This window comes from Myotis lucifugus, unplaced genomic scaffold (genome assembly GCF_000147115.1).
Source record: "Myotis lucifugus unplaced genomic scaffold, Myoluc2.0 scaffold_10, whole genome shotgun sequence".
Classification (NCBI taxonomy): Eukaryota; Metazoa; Chordata; class Mammalia; order Chiroptera; family Vespertilionidae; genus Myotis; species Myotis lucifugus.
The window spans coordinates 7,862,020-7,885,194 of record NW_005871058.1 but is presented as its reverse complement, the minus strand read 5'-3'; the positions used below and the strand labels follow the sequence as shown (position 1 = coordinate 7,885,194).

The following is a 23,175-nucleotide window of genomic DNA, read 5'->3' as shown; positions in this document are numbered from 1 at the left end:
CCAGCCTTGCCCCACCTGTCCCCAGCGGCCTGTCCTCTGGCTGGGGTGGGCAGTCCTGTTGGACAGCTGACCTGTTACAGATAATGGTAATCAGCTCCTCCCCACCTGGAGTTGTCTTGGCCTGTGGAGTTTCCACTCTGTGGGGTTTCCTTCTCTCCATCCCGTATCTATATGCTGCCCCTGGACCTCAGGGTTAGGAGTTAGAATTTGAGTGTTAGGGAAGATCCAGTTAAGTTGCCTTCTTTTCCTTAGCAGGCGACATAACTTGCTCAAGTTCATGATTCTTACAGAACCAGCCTGGAACCTGGGTCTCTTTCTATGACCCACAGAGTCAGGATGGAAGGGCTGAGGCTGAACCCACATCATCCTCATCTGGAGTCCAGTGCCCTTTGGATCACTCTGTACTGCTGTGGAGTGTGTGTGTGTGTGTGTGTGTGTGTGGGTGTGTGTGTGTGAGAGAGAGAGAGAGAGAGAGAGAGAGAGAGAGGTGATGGGGCGGGGGGACTCTGCCATCTGAAGCTCTCTTCTCTATCCTTTGCTCCATAGACCCTAACAACCAATTCTGTCATCCCCTAATTTGCTCCTCTTCGATTTCTCCATCTATCCCATTCTCTCTCTCACCATTATTCCTTCTTCTTTGCCTGGAAGAAATTTCTCCATGAAACTAGTTAGCTTTTCATATTCCTAGGTCTATCTAACTCTCACCATCTTTTTAAAAACAGTTTTATTGAGCCCTGGCTGGTTTGCTCGGTGGTTAGAGCATCGGCCCTCAGACCAAAGGGTTGTGGGTTAAATTCTGGGTCAAGGGCACATACCTGGGTTGCAGGTTGATCCCCAGCCCTGGTTGGGGCTGGTGCAGGAGGCAACTAATCAATGTGTCTCTCTCACATTGATGTTTCTCTCCCTCCCTCCCCCCCTTCTACTCCCTCTAGAGTGAGGATTAAAAAAATAATAAATAATAAAATAAAAACAATTTAATACCACATTTCTCAAAACTTTAAACTTATTGAGTGAATTAGCATTTATCCTGAACAATGATAGAGATTCTCTTTTTCTACCAGGCTATGTGTAATGGCTTGAACAGTTGGCAGAGACTATTAAAATTCCTTGTAACATTAAAACTAGGACATTGAGGTCATTATTAATTATTAACACAAACGGTTAATATTGCTGCCTCTTTCTTATTGAATCCTTGGTATCCCACAAACACTTGCTAAACACTTTATATGTATTTACTTATCAGTGCCTATGACATGAGGGTACTGGGGTGTTCCCCGTATTGTAGGTGAGGAGCCTGTGGCCCTCCTTGCTTCTTCACAGTGGAAACTGGGCGTTCTGACTCTTGCACTTGATTCCAATGACTCTGCTTTGAGAGCCCTGCTTCCGGTCCACTGTACTATCCTTGGAGGCTCCCTGTGTGTTGGTAGAGGTGAGTTCCTCTGAGTCCAGCTTCAACTCTCCAGTTCTTCAGAGGCTGGGGGGTGGGATGGAGTGGAGTCAGCCCAAGGTGGGGACATCCAAGCTCCATTCTCACCTATGAATGCTCTGTCCTTAGGATCAGAGAGGGGAGGCCAGGAAAAGCCAGGCAGGGTGGACTCTGGGGGAGGGAGCTGAGCTGCTGGATCAAGGGGAGAAGGAACCAGGAGCTCTGATTCCAAGTCACAAAGCCCTTGGACCTCACTTCTCTGTCTTCCTGCATTTCTAGCAAACTCAGCCACCAGAGGACCACGGGCCTGGGCTGGGTCGAGGGAAGGTCATTTTGTTCAGAGGACATTTGAGTGAACATTGTACCCTTGTGTGATTCATTTTGGAGATGTCCTGCACGAATTGGGGTGACATAAAATACCCAGAGTCAGGGAGTGGGGTCTGAACCAGAGGGACAGACAGAAAAGTGGCCATGTGTCTAAGGTAGCAAAATGGGCCCCTGGGTTTCAGGGTCCTCAGGGAACATGCTCTGTGTGTCTCCGGCTCTCAGTTTTCTCATCTATGAAACAAGAAGGTGCAGTAGATGATCTCGAAGGTCGCTTTGGACTGAAATACAGAATGATATTTGGGAAAAGGGCTCTGGGAACGTATTAGTAATATCTGATTGAGATATCTGGAATTCCCAAAGCGTTTTCACAGATGTGATCTCATTAATCCTCGTGACACCGCTTTCCTGTGTTGGTGGGATAGGCATTGTTCTTCTCACTCCATAACGAGGGAGCCAAGACCCAGTGGAGGTCCCACCAATGTTTGGTGGCAGAGCCAGGCTCAGCAGCTGTGAGACGCAGCCTAGCACAGGCTGGGTGAGAACCAGATTGGGGGGAGGGTGTGAAGGCCACAAGCCAGGGCAGAAAACTGGGGTTAGGATTTACTCGGAGGTTTAGATTGGAGGGGTACATTCCCAAGAAAGTGGGAGATGAGGATGTCAGTGGAGAACTCTGGGAGAACGGGAAGAGTTACTGAGGAACATGGAGTCCTTGTCATGTATCAGACACCTATCTGCCCTGTTTCAATCAATCCTTACAGCAACCACTTGAAATGGGGTCTCACCATTTGGCACGTTGGAAAGTAGGCTCAGAAAGTTTAGATTGTTTGTCCAAGACCACCCAGCTAAAAAGCAGAGGACTCTGAACTGTACCCCAGGGAATCTGAACCCAAAACCCTGGTTCTGTCTATTGCTATTCAATTGGGAGAAGCCAGGGAATGGGGGTGAGGAGGGAGGGGGCTTACTGCGCGTGGGTATTTGGTTGGGAGGGTCAGGTTGGTGGATCCAGGACTGTGGAGCCTCTCACTGTGCTACAAAGAGTTAAAAAACCTTTGCCCCCTCCTCCCGCCTCTACCCGCCTCCTCCAGCCTCCTCCCCCAAGTCCTTCCTGTCTTGCTGTTGCAACACCCATCAGCCTCTCTCCCTTTCCCTCCCACCTCTTTCTCGTAGTCCGGGCTCAGGCTCGGGTTCTGGCCTTCAGGGTTTGAGGCCCCTGGGACTGGATCCTGATCTTCATCCCAAACTCAACCCTTCACTCCCCCACCTAAGGCCAGGGTTCCTCTTGGGACCTCCTGACCGGCTCATCCCGGGACTCCGGGACTCGGTGGATGCCACTTCGCCTGCCGCCACCACTGCTGCCTCCGCTGCCTGAGCCCTGATGGGGGAGTAAGAGGCCACAGCTGGCCGGACATGGGCCTCCCCACCGTGCCTGGCCCACTGCTGCCACTGGTGAGACCAGGGACCAGGGCGGAGTGGGCTGGTGGGCGCAGGGTGCCGCCGGCGGGCTGGAAGGAGCCCTCGCTGCCGCCGCCCCGCCGCCGGGAGAGGGCCCATGGCCTGACCTCAGCCAGAAGCCCAGGTTTCCCTGAATCAGGGGCAGGGGAGAAGTTTGAAAGGTGGGGAATGAAAGGGAGCCCTGGCCCCTGACAGCCAAGGAAGTTCGCTGGGGTTAAGGGGTGTCTGAAAAAGTGGGGACAGGTGATGGCCGAGGGTGGGGCAGATTTGGTAGGAAAGGAAAGGAGTCGGGGAAGAAGTCAGTCTCTCAGATTCCAGATGATTCACAACTCTGGCCGGGCCCTCTGGTCAGCTGGCCGGCCCAGGAGTGAGTTGGGGTGTGGAGGTGCGGCTGCCAGCGGGAGAGCAAACCCTGCTAGAGGCAGGAGTTGGGCGATAGTGAAGTGGGGAAACAGAGTCTGGGAGAGGGGGTAGGTGGGTGTGGTAAGTTTGGGGTGGCATATGGTGGGAGCTATGTGGGAATGGAGTGGGCACTGGCATGGGCCGCCTATGGAGAGCATGTCCAGGGCTCCCCCCAGGCTGAGGCCTCCCACTGGGGACGTTCTTGTTTGTTTGTTTGTTTTGAGACGCCACACTTACAGTGGTAAATCTGGTACCAATGGGGGCATTCTTCAACCTCTGCCTCCGCCTCAGTTTCCAGGCTGGTGGCCTCTGCTGGACTGCTCTTCTCTAGGTAGCTAGCACCAGCTCCACCTGGACACTGTCCCTCTGCCTGCCTGCCGGCCCCTCTCCACAGCCCTAGACAACAATCCCTTGGTTTCTTCTAGAGTCAGTTTGAGGAAGTTGGAAGAAAGTTGTTTTCGTCACTGGAAAATGTCCCTTTCTCTTGCCTTGGTCTTATGTCAGGTAACCCTTATCACTCTCCGTGTCTAAAGTCACCCTGTGCAGATGCCCCAAGTTCCGCGCCGCCCCCCCCCCACACACACACACCTGGCTAGGTGCATTTCTCACCTGTGATGCCCAGTTTCTTCTGAGTCCCTGCCCACCCATGGCTCCTTCCTCTCCTTTCTCAGGTTGTTAACTTTCTCTTCCAGAAATCTCCTCAGACTTCTCAAAGTCTCCTTTTGGAAACCCTTTCTCTTGAGTTCCCTCCCTCTCCCTCTTTTCCATATTTCTAGACCTTAGTGTCCCACGCAACCTCTCTCTACCCTAATCTTCGGGTTCTCCCACCTCCTGTCTCCCAGCCCCATCTCTTCCCTTCTCTCACGGCTGGCCTCCCAGGTCACCCCATCCAGCAGCTCTGCTATCTTCTCTTCTCTGTTTGGCAGTGGATTCAGTTCTGGCTCCCTCACATGCTAGTTGCCTAAACTTGAGCAGGTTATGTAAGCCCTCCATGCCATCGTTTCCTTATCTCTAACATGGACGTAATAGTCACTACCTCATAGTGTTGTTTGGAAGATTAAATAGATTGATATAAATTAAATATTTAATTTATTAAGTGTCTGCTCTGTGCTAGAGACATTGTTCCGGGTGTTGGGACTACAGAATACACAAAATCACTGCCCTCATAGAGTCTACGTTCTAGAAGAGGGATAGGATATAGCAAATAGAAAGTGCTCAGTAAATGCTAGCTTTTACATCGTTAGTGCTAGGAGTCCATAGTAAAGTACAGTAGTCATTACTTGATAGCTACTGCATTTGGAAAACAGGGGACAGTAGCCCAAACAAATAAAGGAAAGTGTCTGGGGGCTGGGGCTGATCTGATCCAGCCCAGATGAGAGTCTGACACCACCTCAGCCTGGAGTTGGAGGGGAAACAGGTGGTATGCAAGGTCTGGATAAGGCTGTCCATGAACTTGCCAGCTGCTCACCATTCAGTGGGCAATTCAGAGCACAGAGTGTGTGTGTGTGTGTGTGTGTGTGTGTGTTGGGGAGGGAGTGGGAAAGAATACAGGAGAGAGCGTGACAAGCAAACAGGACGTTGCTACTCTCAAAGAGCTTACAGTCTAGGAGCCAAGACAGCTTTCAGCAAAAATATGATTTTGGAACAGTGTGGAGGGAAATCTTCACAAAAGCATCGTGACGTGGTGCCCTGGGACACCAATGGAGTGTTGTCCAGCTGCCTTTTCTTGGGTAGCAGACCTCAACTCTGGTGTCTGTGCTCCTGGAGCACATCTTGCACAGACCGCAGAGCCTACAAGTGACTGCAACCGTGGAGAACTCATGAGAGAATGAGTGGTGTTGTTTCATCTCTGCCTCCCTGGTGCGTAGATTTTGAAAAAATATATGTTTTTATTGATTATTTTTTTAGAGAGAGAGGAAAGGAGAGGGAGAGAGAGAGAAACACTGATCAGTTGCATTTCCCACCTGTGATGCCGTTTCTTCTGAGTCCCTGCCCACCTATGGCTCCTTCCTCTCCTTCCTCAGGGTGTTAACTTCCTCTTCCAGAAATATCCTCAGACTTCCTCTGACCAGGGATGGAGCCCACACGCTGGGTATGTGCCCTGACCAGGAATTGAACTGGGGACCTTTTGGTGCCTGGGACAGGTCGATGCTCAACCATCTGAGCCACACTGGCCAGGGCCCTGGGGCATAGATTGATTGCTCCTTAACTATTTGTTGACTGACTAAAGGAACAAAAGATTGGTTAGATGGGGTGAGGCAGAGAAAACCTTGTAGAAAAGTGGATTTGCCCTGGCTGGATGGCTGAGTTGGTTGGAGTGTCATCCCATAGACTAAAAGGTTTCAGGTTTTATTCTCGGTCAGGGCACATACCTAAGGTTGCAGTTCCATCCCGGTCAGGGCATGGGGTACAGTCGGGGTGTGAGGTGCATATGGGAGGCAACGGATCCATGTTTCTCTCTTTCTCATTCTTCCTCTCTCTCTAAAAATCAATGAACATATATTCTGGGGTGAGGAGAAAAAAGAGAAAGGAAAAGTGGATTTAGAGCTGAGATTTGAAGTCACTGACCGGCAGGGTGGCTAGAAAGAAGGGAGACTGGTTGAGGAAAATTAGAGAAGGGAGAGAGGGGTTTTTGTGTTGCGTGGTGGTGGCAGGAAGCTGAACACCTTGGCTGGAGTGGAAGACCATGTTGAGGAACAATAAATGAGAATGAACCTTGGCTGATATGGCTCAGTTGGTTGAGTGTTGTCCCATGCACCGAGAGGTCACCGGTTTGATTCCCAGCCAGGGCACATGCCTGGGCTGCAGGCTCAATCCCCCAATCAATGTTTTTCTCAACAATGTTTTTTTTTCTCTCTCTCCCTTTCTTCCTCTCTAAAATCAATAATAAAATAAAATAAAACATTAAAAATTTACAAAAAGAAAGAAATGAGCCTTAGTGGGTTTGGCTCAGTGGATAGAGCGTTGGCCTGCAGAGCAAAGGGTCCCGGATTTGATTCCGGTCAAGGGCACAATTCTGGTCAAGTGCATGTACCTTGGTTTCAGGCTCCTCCCCTTGCTGGGTCCCTGGTCAGGGCTCATGCGGGTGTCAACCAATCAATGTGTTTCTCTCACATTGATATTTCTCTCTGTCTTTCCCTCTCTCTTCCACTCTCTCTAAAAATCAATGGAAAAATATCCTCGGGTGAGGATTAAAAAAAAGAAAGAAAGAAAGAAATGAGAAAATTGGAGGGAGTGTGGGAGGGGATGAAAAGAGAATCTTGAACCGTGGTCCCAGGTGTAGGAATTCATTCATTCATTCATTCATTCATTCATTCATTCATTCAGAAAGGGTTCTCTGAGGGCCCACTGACCAGGAATGTGTTCAGAATAGTAGTGAGACACCTCTGCTATTCCCAGGATAGCAGTGACCTGTGGAAATGATGTCGAGGTCAGGCTCTGGAGAGGAAGATTCCCACACATGTGAGTGCAAGTTGAAGCATGAGTGCAGATAAGAAAGTCTGTGGGATGGGTTGGAGCAGGAAAGGGGCTGGGCAGTCTGCTGGATGGCAGTTGCAGGAATCCCGGTGTGAGGCAACCATGGCCATGGAGAGGGCCTTGAGATCAGAGGAGGGACTGGCAAGAGGAATGACAGACTGGATGGCAGCAGAGGTGGGGAGGGCCCCGAGGAGAGAAAGGTGGCAGAGGTCTCAGCATTGGTGCTGAGAAGTTGGTGGTGCGACATTTCTCTAGGGCAGGAGATTGATGGATTTAATTTGGGGCCTGCGAAAGGTCCGGGGAATAGCCAAGTGAAGTACGTGTCCTAACAAGCCAGAGCAGAGGTTCTCAAACTCTTATCGGCCTTTGTATCATTCGTAGGTGCTGCTTTTACTCACCAGTGACTCTCAAAGGGAGAGTGGGGGGGGGGGGGCACTTATCACAATCTCCAGTGAGGGTGTGCATGTGTGGGATGGAGGCGGGTACTTTAAGAACTCTCCCCTGGAGATAAACATATTCCTAAGGGGAGGGGGGACACTGACTCCCTCTTTGGAAATCATTGGCTTCACCTGGAGTGGAGGGCCGATGAGCCATTAGGTCAACCTTGTTTTTTTTTTTTTTTGCTCCCCCAGTTCTGGGTGCTGAGAAGATACCCAAGAAGATAGGCCACTATCTCTGACCAAGATACTCTCTCTGGTCTCTTAGAGAGTTTATGGTCTAGTGGGAAGATCATATCTACTCACCCAAGATAATTCTATTATGATAAGTGCCAAGAATACATAAAGTTAATTCGTGTTATTAAAGTTCACAGGGGGCTGAGCCTCTAATGAGCTTGGGTAGGGGAAGCCTCATTAATGGAGGGCTTCAGGGCAGGGAGGTGGGATTGCAACGGGGCTTTAGAGAAGCTTCATGAGCTCCTCAAAGGTTCTGACATTAAGTGAACAAACCCAATGTAATGGACAAATTCTTACAGGGGCCCTAGCCCATGTGGCTCAGCTGGTTGGGTGTCGTCCCGTGCACCGAAAGGTTGCTGGTTCAGTTCCTGGTCAGGGCACATGCCTGAGTTGCGGGCTCAATCCCTGGTAGGGGATGTGCAGGAGGCAGCTGATCCATGTTTCCCCTCTGATGTTTCTCTCGTTTCTTCTCTCTCTAAAAACCAATAAAAGTCTTTAAAAAATTCTTACGGGGGAAGGGAAGAGCTGAGCAGTCTGGAGAGGTGGCTGGGTCAGAGTAGACCACAGGGTCGCTTTCCACCCCCTGCTGCAGCCCCAGCACAGGAAGTCGAACTTCAAAGCCTCCCCAGACGGAAGTTGTGGGGGAGTTGGAGGGGTGCTGGGCCACCCCCTCAGCTGTCTCTCCACAGGCACCCCCGGCTTCCTGCCCTTCCCCTGCTCCAAGTTACAGTTACACAAGCTGGGGTCTGGGTGCTCTGAGCTCACCTGCTTCTGCTGTTTTGCTGCAAGATGCAGCTGCTAAGGATGGTGCTCACTGGAGCCAGCCAGTGCTAACAAACGGTGCCGCTGCTGGGCCCACAAGAGACCTGGGCGATGGTACTGACTGTCTGGCATCCCTTCTTGTTTGTTCTCTCCTGGACGTGGGTATTCAGGGCTCCGAGGTTTTCCTATGCTGCCAGTGTGTTTGGGGAGGGACTGAGGAGGCAGAACTGGCCTTATTTCCTAAGGATCATCTGGGAGCCCAGAGAAGTCCCCAAACTCGACCTAACTGGTCAGAACCAGCCAAGCTGTGGGAATGCAGCAAACCCGATGGGAGGGGGGCAGCCTTAGCTGGCTTCCTTCTGGAACTGGGGCCTGGGAGAGAACCCAGGGATGGGGCTCATCTGTAGGGACTGGTTGAACTGGGAGGAGGAGCCAGGACGGGGCCTAGTCTAAAGGAAGGATGCTGGGGGGTGGGAAGAAATTGGGGAAGGGATTGAGTGGCTCTCAGGGAGGGGTGGGTAGTGACTTGATGGGAGGAAGCCAGGGGTCGAGGGAGACTTCCCTTTGGGCTGGAATGGGAGAGGGAGCCACTTCCCGAAATACAGGGGCCTAGTGGGACAGCGGTCGGTTGCCTGGCTCTTTTGAGAGGGAGGGGAGGGAGGAAAGGGGGCGCACAGGAGGAAGGGATCGGGTGCTACCAACTGCTGGCTGGCCCCTTAGTCTTTCTGCTGACTCATGACCCCTGAGGAGCTGGGGAACTGCTGGTTCCCTCTCCCCTCCCCCAGGTCCTCTCCCTCCCTCTGGCCTGAGTCACTGGGCGGTGCTTCTGGGAAAAGATTTCCCTTTCCCGGATTTGACTTAACCCCCAAAGTGCTGCTGTAGAGGGGACACATGGCCGAGAAAGCTTCCCTCCCTCCCGCCGTCCTGGGAAGTTTATTCCTCACAGGCTGAGGTCCCTGAAAAGCTCCCCCCAAGGCTGTCCTGGAACTGGAAGCCCCCCTCCCGCGCCCCCCTCCCCCCCTCCCCCAGTTCTTCCTGGCTCTGCCTTTGCTGGTTGGCTTAGCTCCCAGCCTCCTGGACGGAATGCCAAGTGCCCACGACCTTAGGTGCTGAGCTCTCCTTCGGGGAAAGCGCTCTTTTTGGGATCAGGAAGTTCTTCTCATTAACTTCTCACACTCTTCCTGTTGCCCTGGAAGCCCCAGTCCTGCTCAGGGGAAATGGTGCAGCGCCTGCCTGCCTGCCCGCCTGCCCACCCACCCGGAGTGGGCCAGGAAGGGCCGCTGCCCTCTGAGGAGGGGGACGTGCCTCTTGGGGAGCTGCTCGGGTTTGCTGCTGTGTTTCTGAGCGAGGCTTCCCCTGTGGGTGCCCGAGGCCCGGGCGTTTGGGTTGCTGCAGCGTCTCCCAGGGGGTGACTGAGGTGTGTGAGCTGCCTAACTGCCTGTTGATATGCGGGGCCCCTGGGGCTGCGGGCTGCCAGGCCCTCCTGTCCGGGCCGAGGTTTCCATGACCTGATGAGTCTGTGGCTCCCCATTATTTAATGTACTTTGAGAACATCCTCTTTTCTTTACATAAACAGCTCTTACAGCAGAGAAACAAAAACCGAGAACTAGGAAAAGCCAGCAAGAGGCTGACAAAGAGCGAAGTCTGGGTTGGATGGAGCTCAGCACTGACCCCTGGCTTTGCTGTCCAGGCACCTAAGCCAGAAATGGGCCAGTGAGTCAGCTGCCATGGGCTTGCCCCGAGGCTTCCAGAACGCCTCAGTGTGCAAAGAGCTTCCGGACTCCCTGGTCCCCCCTTCGCTCCTGACTTGACTGAGACTTGAGCTGGATCCCCAGCCTCTGGCCAGTGCCAGCTGCATGTAACCTACATGCCTTTGCCTACTCCTGTCTTCATGGGAATTTTGTCACCCCCCCCCCCCCATCCTTTGACTCCCCTCCCACTGGCCCTGGCTGACCTGGAGTATTTGTGCAGATTAGGTGGTGGAAGGGGTGTGGCATAGAGTCGGAGGGTGGGATTCTGAGTGAGTTTTTGATACAAATTTATCAAGAAACTCTTGCTTCTGCATGCTGCCCAGGAGTGGTGCCCACAGGGACATCACTTACCTCCATTCCACTGTGATGTGACTGAGAACCTTGTTGCTGGTATAACATAAAAGAGGAAAAGTGCACAGATCCCCCGGCCACCTCTGCGAACGTTCACTTTGTGGTAACACAGCACTCAGATGGAGAAACAAGCTCAATCCTTGGGACTGCTTATTGGGAAGGAAGGGGCAGAATTGAGGTAACCTATCAGTTCCCAATTAAAAAAAACAAAACACCTTCCTTGAACATCTGCCCTGTGTCCAACACTGTTAGCTGCTATGGGGAAATCAGGATAAAGATACAGCTGGGCCTGGGGTCTCCCAGACTTGAGTTGAAGGGACATAGGTCATTACTACACAGAACAACTAGAGGACAATTAAGCACGCGATTGCACGGTGCCAGCTGTTCAAGCTTAGATCCTGATGGGATCTCCTCTACTGATTCTTCCCCAGGTGCTCCTGGTGCTGGTGGTGGAAATATACCCCTCAGGGGTTATTGGTCTGGTCCCTCACTCCAGGACCCGGGAGAAGAGAGACAGCCAGTGTCCCCACGGAAAATACACCCACTCTCTTAATAGCTCCATTTGCTGTACGAAGTGCCATAAAGGTAGGAGGAAGTGGTAACCGTGAATCTCCTCGTTATGGGTCCTGCTACTTTCTTTCCTTTTGTCCCCAAGTCTCCTAACTTAGCTGCTTCTCTCTGACTGAGATTTTCTCCCTCCTTTCCTTTCTGGAGAGGTGGCCCAGGCTGCTTTCCCTAGCATGGAGTTCCTTCCTTGAGCTCTCGGCTGCAGCCTAATCCAGACCCTCCCAATCACAGGGACCTACCGGTACAATGACTGTCCAGCCCCAGGGCGGGACACATACTGCAAGAAGTGTGAAAATGGCACCTATACTGCTTCCGAGAACTACCTCAGTCAATGCATCAGCTGCTCCATATGCCGGAAAGGTGAGTCTCAGGAGAGGGCAAGGGCTCCAAGTAGGATGGGCCAGGTGGGCATTGAGAAGGGTGTGCAAGTCTGTGCTGCTGGGTGCGGGCAGAAGTGCGTGTGCCTGTGTGATAGAGTGCGTGGGTGGGCGTGAGTGCGTGCCACAGAGAGAGGAGAGGCTCCTACCCCATCTCCTCCTCTCACCAGAAATGGGCCAGGTGGAGATTTCTCCTTGCACAGTGGACCAGAACACCGTGTGTGGCTGCAAGAAGAACCAGTACCAGGAGTCTTTGAGTGACACTCTTTTCCGGTGCCGGAACTGCAGCCCCTGCCTCAATGGCACGGTGCAAATCCCCTGTGAGCATGGCCCTCCTGACCCCAGCCCCATCCTCATTGCAGGGGTGGGCCCTGTCTTAGGGGGAGGGTCTCCCCCTTTCTGCACCCCTTCCCCAAGAGGCAGCACTTTCTATCCTTCCCACTCCTGCAGTCTGTGGGGATACCTCCACTGGGGCCATCTATCCCGGGCCCTCCCGGCTCCTGCCCTGCTCCTCAGGCTGCAGGCCAGCCCTCCTCTAACTGTGCCGCCCCTCTCTCCACAGGCAGTGCGAAGCAGAACACCGTGTGCGCCTGCCACGCAGGGTTCTTCCTAAAAGACAACAAGTGCGTCCCCTGTGATAAGTGAGTATCTCCCAGCTGCTGGGCACTGGGTCAGGGGGCCCGGGGTGGCTGTGGTGAGAGCCACCAGCAGGACAAGGGGGACACCCCAGGGTGCTCTGGCTCCCACTGGTTGAGTGGGAGACACTTCATGTCAAGATAGCAGGTAGACCTTCTCCTTTCCCCCAACTTATCGGTCAAATCTTAAGAAGTCTTTGGGGATAGAGGCTCAGACACCAGGGACTTGTAGTTCTCCTAACTCAGGCATTCAGATTCTTCTTTTTTTGACATTGAAATTCTTGGGTGACAGTGCCTATAATTAATTCACATCTCTGAAATCAGACTGCATCTGACAACAGTGGATGCTGTAGCATGGTTTAACTGGTAGCTCTGTGTGAGTGTTTTATGCAAATAACGGTGCCTCCTAGTGTTGATGGTATCGTAGGTTTCATGCAATATGGTATTTCCTCCCCAGTCCCTTTGACCAGGCCTTCTCACTCCTGGATGTTCTTGCATACTTGCTTGCAAAGAAAAAACTCTGAGAGCTCTAAAGTTGAACTGACCTGGGTTTACTCAACCTAGCCATTTATTGGCTGTGCACCTTTGGGCACGTGACGTAACATCTCAGAGTCTTAGTTTTTTTTACCTTTAAAGTATGGGTAATGCCTGGCAAGTGTGGCTCAGCGACTGAGCATTGGCCCATGAACCAGGAGGTCACAATTCCATTCCCTGTTAAGGCACAAACCCGGCTTGCAGGCTCCATCCCCAGTAGAGGGCATACAGAAGGCAGCTGATCAATGATTCTCTCTCATCATTGATGTTTGTTTCTCTCTCTCCCTCTCCCCTCCTCTCTCTAAAAATCAATAAAATATGTTAAAAAAATAAAGTAAGGGTATAATGATATCCACTTGGCGAAGTTGTAAGAACCACGATATATAGCTACAAAATGTCTGACAAGAAACTCTTCTTTTTCCCGCTAAGTTTTGTCTCTGCTTGAAAGAGCTTTACACCCATCCCATATGGTTCTCATCATGAGCTTGTGAATCTGAATCTTTCTGCTTTCAGATTCCTGGTGAGAACTCACATTTTCAAGGTCCTTCTAGGCCTCCCATGGAGTTCTCATCACTCCACGCTGCCCAGTGACCGCTCCCAACATGGGAAGATGTGTTTGTTCTAGAGTGCTCTCTGGTGCCGGCCAGCAATGTGTATTTTTAAATTTTTCACATGCATGTTGGACTCCTCCCTCAAAGTCAGCTATTATCTATAGCAGTGCCATCTTGAGAAAAAGCTCTTTAACCTCTCTTTGCCACAGGATTCTCTTCAGCAGAACAATGATAAAGTAACAATCCAATGACAGCTACCATTTGTTGAGCACTTACTATATATCAGGCAGGATTTTCTCACTCAGTCCTCAATCCTGATAGGTGGGTAGGATCCCTGTTTTCCTGATGAGGAAACCGAGACATACAGGTTACATGACTTGCTTGGAGTCACACTGCTAGCCAAAGACTGGGCTGGAATTAAACCCCCAACCCTGACTGCTTTTAACTGTTTTCCTACACAGCCTCTTCAAGATCAATTCCAGTTTTAAATTAAGTTATTTAAAAAATATTTTTTATTGATTTCAGAGAGGGAGAGAGAGATAGAAACATCAATGATGAGAAAGAATCATTGATTGGCTACTTCCTGCACGCCCCCTACTGGAAACTGAACTCACAACCCAGACATGTGCCCTTGACCGTAGTTGAACCCGGGACCCTTCAGTCTGCAGGCTGACGCTCTATCCCCTGAGCCAGACCAGCTAGGGCTAAATTAGATGATTTTGTGGTTCATTTGTTTCATTCCTTTGCATCAATTCCCAAGCTAGTTTTAATTTTCATTCTTTTTCAAGAGGTAGTTAAAATACTTGTAAAGCAGAGAATCCTCCACAATGTGTTTTTTTCTTTATTTTTTAACCTGTATTCCTATGGTAGGGCCCCTACTCACCTGCGCAATTTCTTCTTTTAGTTGTGAGAAAAACACGGAGTGCACGAAGTTGTGCCCATCCACAGGTGAAGTTATTGGGGGCTCTCCGGACTCAGGTGAGGAGAAATAACCGGATGCCCATGCTCACCTGCCCTGTCGTAGCCTTGCCCCGGCACCCACCCATCAGCCCTGCTTCCTCCTGCAGCCCGCCCTGATCACAATCTGCTTTGTCCCCAGTGCTGTTGTCCCTGGTGATCTTCTTTGGTTTCTGCCTTTTATGCCTCCTCTTCATGGGCTTAACATGCCACTTCCAACGGTGGAAGCCCAAGCTCCAGTCCATTGGTGAGTGGGGCCTCTGGGAGGGGAAAGGGTGCCAGTGGGGACGTGAGAAGAGGCCGGGTGGTAAGACCCACCGGTGTGGTAAGAGGCACCAGCGCACCAGTGAGGAGGGGAGTGAGCATCCCCCTAGTTCGCTGTGGGGCTCCCTTGGTGGGAGGTGGCCCTGGATGGCGGTAAGAGGTCACACTGCATCAGTAGCTCTCTCATCCCTGGGACTACATAGGCCCTGAAGCATGTCACCACAAGTCCCCAGGGCCGGCCCCAGTATGGGCGCCAGGGCTGAGAGAGGAAGTGAAATTTGTGACATATTGTCTCTCTTTTTTTTCTCAGTTTGTGGGAAATCGACACCTGTAAAGGAGGTAAGATGAAACCAGGGATCCCTCCCCCACTCTCCCCACCCCCCACTTCTCTGACTGTCCCTTGTAATCTTGTAAGAACCAAATTAGGTATTGTCGTCCCTGACCCTCAGGATCCTCTAACTCCCTCTAGTCCCAACCCCATCCAGAATGAAGAGGGCCGGGCTGTTTTCACTCTCCCCCACGAATGCTGTACCTCGTCTCTTTCAGGGGGTGCCGGAGCTCCTGCCCTCCGCACCAGGCTTCAGCCCCACCACAGGCTTCAGTCCCATCCCCAGCTCCATGCCAAGTTCCACCTTTACCCCTGGTGACTGGCCCGACTTCAGAGCTGCACCACCGCCCAGAGAGATGGCCCCATCCCACCAGCAGGCCGGCCCTCTCCTCACAGCGGCTCCAGCCTCCACGCCCACGGCCACCCTTCTTCAGAAGTGGGAGGGCAGCACCTACACGCAGCGCCCAGAGGGTGAGCACCCAGCCAGGAAGCCCAGCCAGGAATCCCGGTGGGGGTGCAGGCGGGCGGGGCTCCAAGAGAGCACGTGCATGAGCCGGGAGCCGGCAGGCCCGGGCGAGCCTGGGAGCCGCAGCCCCAGGTTCACCCCCCGCTTCCCTGCAGCGGACCCAGCCATGCTGTACGCCGTGGTGGACAGCGTGCCCCCGTCGCGCTGGAAGGAGTTCATGCGGCGCCTGGGGCTGAGCGAGAACGAGATCGAGCGGCTGGAGCTGCAGAACGGCCGCTGCCTGCGGGAGGCGCACTACAGCATGCTGGCGGCCTGGCGGCAGCGCACGCCCCGGCGCGAGGCCACCCTGGATCTGCTGAGCCTCGTGCTCCGCGACATGGACCTGCTGGGCTGCCTGGAGGACATCGAGGCGGCTCTGTGCGGCCCCGCCTCCCTCTCCCTGCAGCCGCACCTTCCCCGATGAGGCCACGCCCCCGGGAGGGGCCTGCCCTGAGGACCCGAGGACCCGAAGACGGCGATTTCTTGCCCTGGGACCTCTGAAGTACTTCGCAAGATGCCCTCTGGACCTCTTTTTTTCTGCAGAGGCAGGGTCTTGGAGGGGCAGGCATGAGCTGGCAGCCACTTACTTGGTGCTACTCCCTCAGTGTTCAGAGCTCTCTCAGCTGAGCACTGCCGGAGGGTCAGCTGTGCGTGTGCATTTGCGTGTATGTGTGTGTGTGAGAGAGAGGGAGGGAGAGAATGTAGATGGATAGATGCGTTGTGTGCGGCTGTGAGAGTCTGAGTGTGCCCCGAGCCCAAGCGGGTGGTTGTGGGGACGGCAGGCGCCATGCCTCATTCCTGTTTCGCCTGGAGGACCCATCAAGGCCCTTTAGCAGCCCTGGTTGGTCCCTGGGCCTTTTCCACAGTCCATAAGCAATCCGTATCAACTATGTCATGCTAATCGAAACCTGGCACCCCTCCGGTCCCTGCCTGGACAAGCACAGAGTAAGCTGGACTCTCCCCGGCAGGGACAAGCACACACCCTGGAGCCTCCCGCTGGAGCTTGGACTTCTGTAAATACACTAAACCTGGAGAATTAAAGCTCTGCTCCCGGAAGGAGCGGTCTTCTGAGTGGTGGTGGGAGCCCGGGGCCGGACCTGGGTCCCGCTGGGTGGGATGGTGACAAGTCCACTCGGGCCAGGTCCCCCGCCACCATCATGCGGGCTGCCAGAGGAGCAGCCTGTGAGCACTGCTACCCCCTCCGGTTCTTCCCCCCCTCAGCGCTGACGGGCAGTCATTTTTATGCACAACTTTATGTGGGGCTTCGGTGTCTATGGTACACAATGTACAGCGCTCAATCCCCAGAGTTCTTAGAGCAGGGAGCCCGGGGTATCCCGGGCCAGGCTTCCTCATGGGGAGTGTGGACCTTGAGGTGCAGTCCTGGGGGGCGGGGTGGTGGTGGCCAGCACTCTTGGGAGAGAGATTTCCTCGGGAAGCAATGCCAAACCAAAGGTCCTGCGTGTTCCTCACACCTCTCTGAAAAGACAGGGGATGAAGAGTGAGGCTCAGGGCCCGGCCCTGCCATGGCCCCTGCTCTGGCTCTACCGACCCCTCCCCACCGACCTCCTACCCTGACACTCCGCCCACTCTGTCCTGGCCTTCCTTCCCCTCTGCTCCCTCCCAGGCCACCTTCCCTTCAGCACTTACGATGTGGACAGGGGGGTGTCCAGCCGTATGATGTGGGGCCCACGCATCCTCTGCAATTGGACCCGAGTCAGCTTCCGAGGCCCGCTGTCCCCAGGCTCCGGGCTGCCCTCGATCCTTTGGCTGGCCAGCTCCTCCCGGATCTCTCTGAGCATGTCCTCAGCACTGAGGGGGCCAGGGGAGGGTCTCCGGAAGAGGGGCCCCTCTTCTTCCTCGTCCTCTGAGGATGCCCAGGGGCTTTCCCCAGCAGAGTCAGCGTGGGTCGGGGAGTGTGGGAGCTGCCCCCGAAGCTGGGCCCTGTGCAAGGTCTCCATTACCACGTTCCCCCCCACCGAGGTCCCATCTTCTTCCTCAGACCAGGCGGGCCGCTCTCCCCTGGGAAGACTGCTTCCTCTTCGGATAACTTCCCCTGGCAGTTCAGGGGTGCTTCGGCGCTGGAGAGCTTGGGGGTCAGGAGGCTGGGGGCGCAAAGTAACATCCCGGAGGTCCAGGGCGGAGAGGGTGAAGCCGGGGTGCCGCCGAAGGGCCCACGGGCGCAGCCGGCTCAGTGGGGTGTGGGACTCCTTGGGGGAGACTGGGATCAGAGTGCTGTAGCCAGAGTCTGAGGTGTCATCTGGTACCGAGGGAATGTCTTCATCCGTGTCGTCCGTCACCACCAGGTGGGGGATGACGGTGCAGAACTCAGAATTCCTACAAATGAACGAATGGTCAGAGTCAGATGCTCAGGGGTCAAGTTCAAATCCAGGAAGTATCCCTTGATCACTCCATTCAGAAATGGTCCCTCCTCCCAATTTAATTTGGTATCACCTTTACACTGTTTTATCATCTCTGGTTGGACTGTAAGCTCACAACACTTGGTCCAGGTCCTTGTGTCAAGTAAGTGCTCAGGTATGTTCTGTGGGGTTCCTGACATCCGAGGTTATCCCCCTGATGGCTCTTTTTTCTCCAGCCATGCTGCTGAACAGCTGTTTTTAAGGATGAACCTTTCACACTCTGGGAATTTGAACTAAGTTGGTCCCTGCCGCTCTGACTTTCTGCAAATCCCTACTGGCCTTCACTCTCCATCCCCAGCCTGGGGAGCCTGCTCCTCTCAGGGAGTTCACGCTTCTTGTGTTTATTTCTTTCAGTCTGCGCCAACCCTAGGCTGGCCAACCTCCTAGGCTGCCCCAGGAGGCCCTGCACATGGCTGATGCCAACCTGTTCTCCAACCTGTAGCCTGGGTTCCCCAGTCTATTTCTAATTGCCCCAAGTGCTGTCATATCATTTTGCAGCCTTTCCCCGTCTCTCCCTCTTTACCTGCAGCCTCCTTCCTGTGGGAGAGCTGGTGGTCCCTGTGGGTCTTACCTCCCTTCCACGCTGCTCTGAGAGCCCTCTGGGGAAGGCGTGGAGGGCCTGGTGCTCAGAGACTCCTGGTCCTGGTCCCTGTAGAGGGCCAGGAGTTCCCTCTTCTGTTGGACATATTCCTGTGCCTTCAGCTTTTGCAGGGTGACCTGGGATGGGAATACTTCCATTAAGATCCTTGATCATTGTTGGTTAGAGTGTCATCCTGATATGCCAAGGTTGTGGGTTCGATCCCCCATCAGGGCACACACAAGAATCAACCAGTGAGTGTATAAATTAGTGGAACAACAGACCGATGTCTCTCCTCTCTCTCTTTCTAATAGAATTTTTAAAAAGATTTAAAAATCTAAAAAAAAAAGATCCTTGATTATTGAGCATTTGCTGTATGCCAGGCACTGGGCAAGTGCTTTACATACATTATCTCCTTTAGTCTTCACAACAACCAGATGAGGCAGATACTATTTTTTTTTTACTTCTACTTTGCTACTGAGAAATGGAGACTGAGGTTAGTGACTGCCAAGATCATGCAGTAAGAAAGTGGGACAGAACCAGGATTTGCACTCTTGGACAGAAAGCCCTCTTTCCTCCATATACAGTTCTTTCTGCTTCTCATGCCCCTTGGCAAGCCCTCTATCTGGTCTGCCTCCTCCTTCAGGAAGCCCTCCCTGATTGGTGGTGATGGTGAGGTATAAGTTCTGCGTCCTCAGGTTATTCTTCCTTCTGCCACCAGGATGGGTAGAGGCAGGCTTTGTCCTGCGCTGAGGACTCTGCTGTCCTTCAGAGATGAAAACAAGGCTGTCTCAAGAGGTTTGGAGAGAGGATACATTATGTTTTCTGTCTTCCTGCCCCAATGTTTTCATAGGGGCATCATCAGAATAAAATAGTGACATCTGAGAAGTGGTTCACAGAGCACCTCCACATGCACACAGTCATTTGAGACACACTATCACCCTGCAGAGTGGAAAGGCATGGATATTAGCCCATTTTACAGATGAGTAAACAAGACTTCGAGAGATGAAGGGACTTGCTCAAAGTTGCACAGTAGAGAGAAACAGCACTGGGACTGGGCCTTTCCCTGAGTCTCAGGGCAGTAATCAAGGGCAGCAGAAAGGGTTCAGAGTTGTGAAAGGATAACATCTGCTGGGGGAGGAGGAGGAAAGGCCGAGGAACCCAGGAGAGGCTGAAGGAGGAGGTGTGGTGAAAGGGACTGGCGGCTTCTGGGGGCACTGCTGATGTCAGTACTCAGTGGATGGCCCATCGTTGTTAAAATACTCAAGTACTTCCATGCTGGTAAGCCAAGGGCTGCTGTCTGAGCCTTCTGCCTCCTTTCCCTAGGACTACCCTGCTCCCCAAAATCCAGCAACTGCAGGGGACAGTTAGCATCCTGCTCAGCAGAGGACCTCTAAGACCCGCCGCCTTCCCAATGCTCCACTCTGATTGGTTGGTGCCCATGCCATTCTGGTTGGTAAACATTTGACTATCTCCCCACTTCAGGTATATGAACCAGCAACTATTGGGTGCCTAGACCTCCCTAAAGCTTCTCAGGAACACAGTGGTTAGGGAGATCAGGACAAGAGACATATTGGAGAATGGTGGACAGGAATAGGAAAATGACATCAGCGACATGAGCTTCTATTTCCAATTCTCCTTGCCCTGGCTGTCCAGTCAGTCTCCAGAGGGAGAAAGCACTGTGAGGATTCTTAGCGGTCCCATAAGACTTGGTCTGTTGGCCAGAGCAAGGGATGATGGTGCCTGGGAGCAGGAACCCAGCACACCAGGCCAGGGACTTCTCCCTGTCCCCTCTCCGTGTTGAGTGTGGGAGGGGCCATTCTGGGGCCTGGGAGTGGCCAGGACAGCCGGCTTGTCCTGCTTAGATGCCAAGCCCTTTTACCCTACAAGACCAAAGTTCAATGCAGTGTTTGGGATGTTCAGGATAGGGACAGTGTGTGGAAGAAAATAACTGGAAATGGGGGTGGGGTGTCTGTAAGGAACATCCAATACCAGCATCTCCACTAACCTTGCCCCTGGCCCTGCCCCAGGAGGAAGCAGGGAGGCAGGGACCTCAGACACCAGGGGCTGGGGCTGTTTGAAGGGTCCCTGGCCACCCCAAAGCCTCTCCAGTAACCCAGAGGTTTTCTCAGCAGGGATAACAGGAAAGACATGCTGGGGGCAGGGTGGGAAAGGAAGAGGAAATTGGTTCTTGAGCCAGACTGTGACACCCCAGCAGCCAGGAACAGGAGGGGAGGGCCCTCTCAGCATACACTCTTCCCTGGCCCTGGCGGGGACCTGACGCCTTCAGAGGAAATTCCTCCTGTCCCGCTGTCCCTGGGGCGGCTCCCACATCCACCCGCTCTCCTTCCAGAGGCCCCCAGATGTTGAGGTCCCCCACCCGTCTCATGATGACAACAACAAGCATTTATGGAGCGCCCATTTCGGGCTGGGCTTCGGGCCAAACAGTTTACAAACAACGCAGTTCCCATTGTCACGGCAGTTCCCCAGAGACACGTAATGACTCCTGCGAGAACACAGACAACCCGAGCTGGGCCCCGCCCCGCCTCTCATTTCTTGGCCTTCATCTCTTTCTGTTCCTGTCACTGGTGTCTTTTCCTCTTCTCATCCCCTAAATATGGGCATTTCCCAAGATTCAGTCTGCCTTCCCCTGAGAAGCTCCTTTTCTCTAAAAGCTTAAGCCACTGTGGGCAGACTCGCCAGGAATAAATCTCCATCTGCATTTCTGTGAGGGGAGAAAAAATATCTGACCCCTGGGGGTTGCTGTAGATCCTCTACTGCCCTCTGCAGTTTACAGTGACTGATGGGGATAGAGAGCAGGGGTTCTCTGAGAATCTGGTGTGAGATAACAGCAGGACAAATTAATTTCAAAGCTTCCGTTCTTTGTTTTGCAAAGGGAGGCCGGAGTTTTAGGCATCAGAAGTGACCTCCTTTCCTCTGTTAGTCAGTAGTGAGACTACCAGGGGGCTCAATTATTTTGCATAATAAAATGTCAGCACGTTTTTTGTGGTCCCTTGGGGGTTCTAAAAGGAGAAGGGGTGGGGGTATTGTCATGGGACTAGGAACCAAAGGAAAAGGAGAAGGTCCTGCTGGCGGGGCTGGTACAGAAGGGAGGCTGCCTGCAAGTCAGGGCTCCCTCTGCGGTCCTTACAGGCTGGGCTGTTCTCCAGTTTTGTCCTCAGCTCCACTCCTATACACACTTCAAGACATCTCATCTTTTCACAGAGGAAAGCCTTTTTTTTTGCCCCCGTCCCCCCCAATCGACACCATGTTTTTTTCTTGGAGGAGTGGGACAGAGAAAAGCACCCTTCCATATTGAGAGAGGGAAGTATGAGGGGCCTGAAGCAGGGCAGCTGGAGACCAGTCACCACTAAAACCACCCCCACCCCACCCCCAGCCCTGTCCCCTACCTCTGCCTTCCTGGGGACTGTCACCATCCTGTTTTAGGTATTTAAGGAAGTGGCAGCCCACAGGGCTGGAGGACATACAATCTTAAGGTTCCTCCTTTCACCCTTAATTCATTCTTCTTTTTTTTAAATGGCAAAAAACCCATATTTATTTTTTACTCCCCCAATTCAGAATTTTTAATACAGTATTTAAACAGAGACTAAGCTCTGGTTTTTCTTTCCTCAAATAATCTGTCCATATTATGATACGATATCATAAATAAGATTGCGGAAAGAATGCTTAAAATTATTTAAAGAACAGACTCTTCACATATTCTCAGAAGTTTCAGAAGCCCTAACTGCCTGATGTGCTAATGACAAATCATTGTTATCTATTCATTACAGCAAGCTCTATGAGGAACACTAATTTGACTTAAACACCTTAAACATAATGAAGTTGCATTCTTTAGAAATAATCTACAATAAGATTTCTTTCCTTGTTCAAAATGCCTCTTCTGTTTTTAAAATTGAGGTATAATTGACATATAACATTATATTAATTTCAGGTGTACAAGGTTATGATTTAATATATATAAATATACACATTTATATATAAACTAGAGGCCCAGTGCACAAAATTTGTGCACTTGAGGGGGTCCCCCTCAGCCTGGATTGCGAGAGGGCACAGGCCAGGCCGAGGGACCCCACTGGTGCAGGATCAGGGTCAGGGAGGGATGCGGGAGGTTGGCCAGCCGGAGAGGGACTGTGGGAGGGCTCCAGGGCAAGTCCAGCCCATCTCGCTCAGTCCCGATCGGCTGGACCCCAGCAGCAAGCTAACCTACTGGTCAGAGTGTCTACCCCCTGGTGGTCAGTGCATGTCATATTAAGCGGTTGAGCGGCCTTAGCTTATCATTAGCATATTATGCTTTGATTAGTTGAATGGCCAACCAGTTCGCATATGAGGCTTTTATTATATAGGATATATAATGAAATGATCACCACACTAAGTCTAGTTAACATCCATCACCATACATTGTTAGAAAAAAATTTCTTCTTGTGGTAAGAACTTTTAAGATTTACTCTTTTAGCAATTTACATAGTTCACCCTCATTTCTCACCTGAACTCAGGTCTGTGTTTCCATGTTTCGACAAGCCTCCAAGATGCCTCCCCTTGGCTGTCTCCCACTGACACATTTCCAAAGTGTTTCTGTTTAAAACTGAATATTGCTACCCTAGGAAACAACTCCCAGGAAACAACAACTTAACAAACAGGCTTCTCTTTCTAAGGATTCATTTCTGTCAGGGGCACCATAGCCAAAGCAGTCTTTCATACGGGAACCTTGGGGAGCAACCATCCTTGGTCTCTGTGGAAGGGTTTCAGGGCTGTGACCATGCATTTGCTTAATCAGAATGACCTTGTTTCTTCTCTTGAAGCAAGGACTGTTATCTATCTAA

General features: G+C 52.4%; 2 protein-coding genes across 7 annotated transcripts in view; one reads left to right on the top strand and one right to left on the bottom strand.

Annotated features, from left to right (window-relative positions):
• The first annotated feature begins 2,868 nt into the window (after positions 1–2,868).
• Positions 2,869–16,396, top strand: TNFRSF1A (TNF receptor superfamily member 1A). The gene is made up of 10 exons (XM_006084138.3): positions 2,869–3,199; positions 11,054–11,207; positions 11,421–11,549; positions 11,737–11,886; positions 12,129–12,207; positions 14,191–14,264; positions 14,386–14,490; positions 14,818–14,846; positions 15,054–15,306; positions 15,457–16,396. Exons 1-10 carry the CDS (start codon positions 3,161–3,163, stop codon positions 15,762–15,764), a joined length of 1,320 nt encoding a protein of 439 aa, XP_006084200.1. The 5' UTR covers positions 2,869–3,160; the 3' UTR covers positions 15,765–16,396.
• A 178-nt stretch (positions 16,397–16,574) lies between these two features.
• PLEKHG6 (pleckstrin homology and RhoGEF domain containing G6) overlaps positions 16,575–23,175 on the bottom strand; it is a 19,579-nt gene continuing 12,978 nt past the window's right edge. For all 6 annotated transcript variants that reach the window (XM_014451596.2, XM_014451595.2, XM_014451597.2 and 3 more), the window contains 3 exons: positions 18,329–18,474; positions 16,988–17,674; positions 16,575–16,816 (listed from right to left, as the gene is read on the bottom strand). In XM_014451596.2, coding sequence (XP_014307082.1) covers positions 16,807–16,816; positions 16,988–17,674; positions 18,329–18,474 — 843 coding nt within the window. In that variant the 3' untranslated portion in view covers positions 16,575–16,806. The remainder of the gene's footprint in view (positions 16,817–16,987; positions 17,675–18,328; positions 18,475–23,175) is intronic.

Bases quoted from the DNA above. Each gene is read 5' to 3' on its own strand.
- TNFRSF1A (XM_006084138.3), top strand. From the start codon at position 3,161: ATGGGCCTCCCCACCGTGCCTGGCCCACTGCTGCCACTG. The intron at 11,887-12,128 runs GTGAGCATGGCC...CTCTCTCCACAG, and splicing joins TGGCACGGTGCAAATCCCCT to GCAGTGCGAAGCAGAACACC. The intron at 14,491-14,817 runs GTGAGTGGGGCC...TTTTTTTCTCAG, and splicing joins GCCCAAGCTCCAGTCCATTG to TTTGTGGGAAATCGACACCT.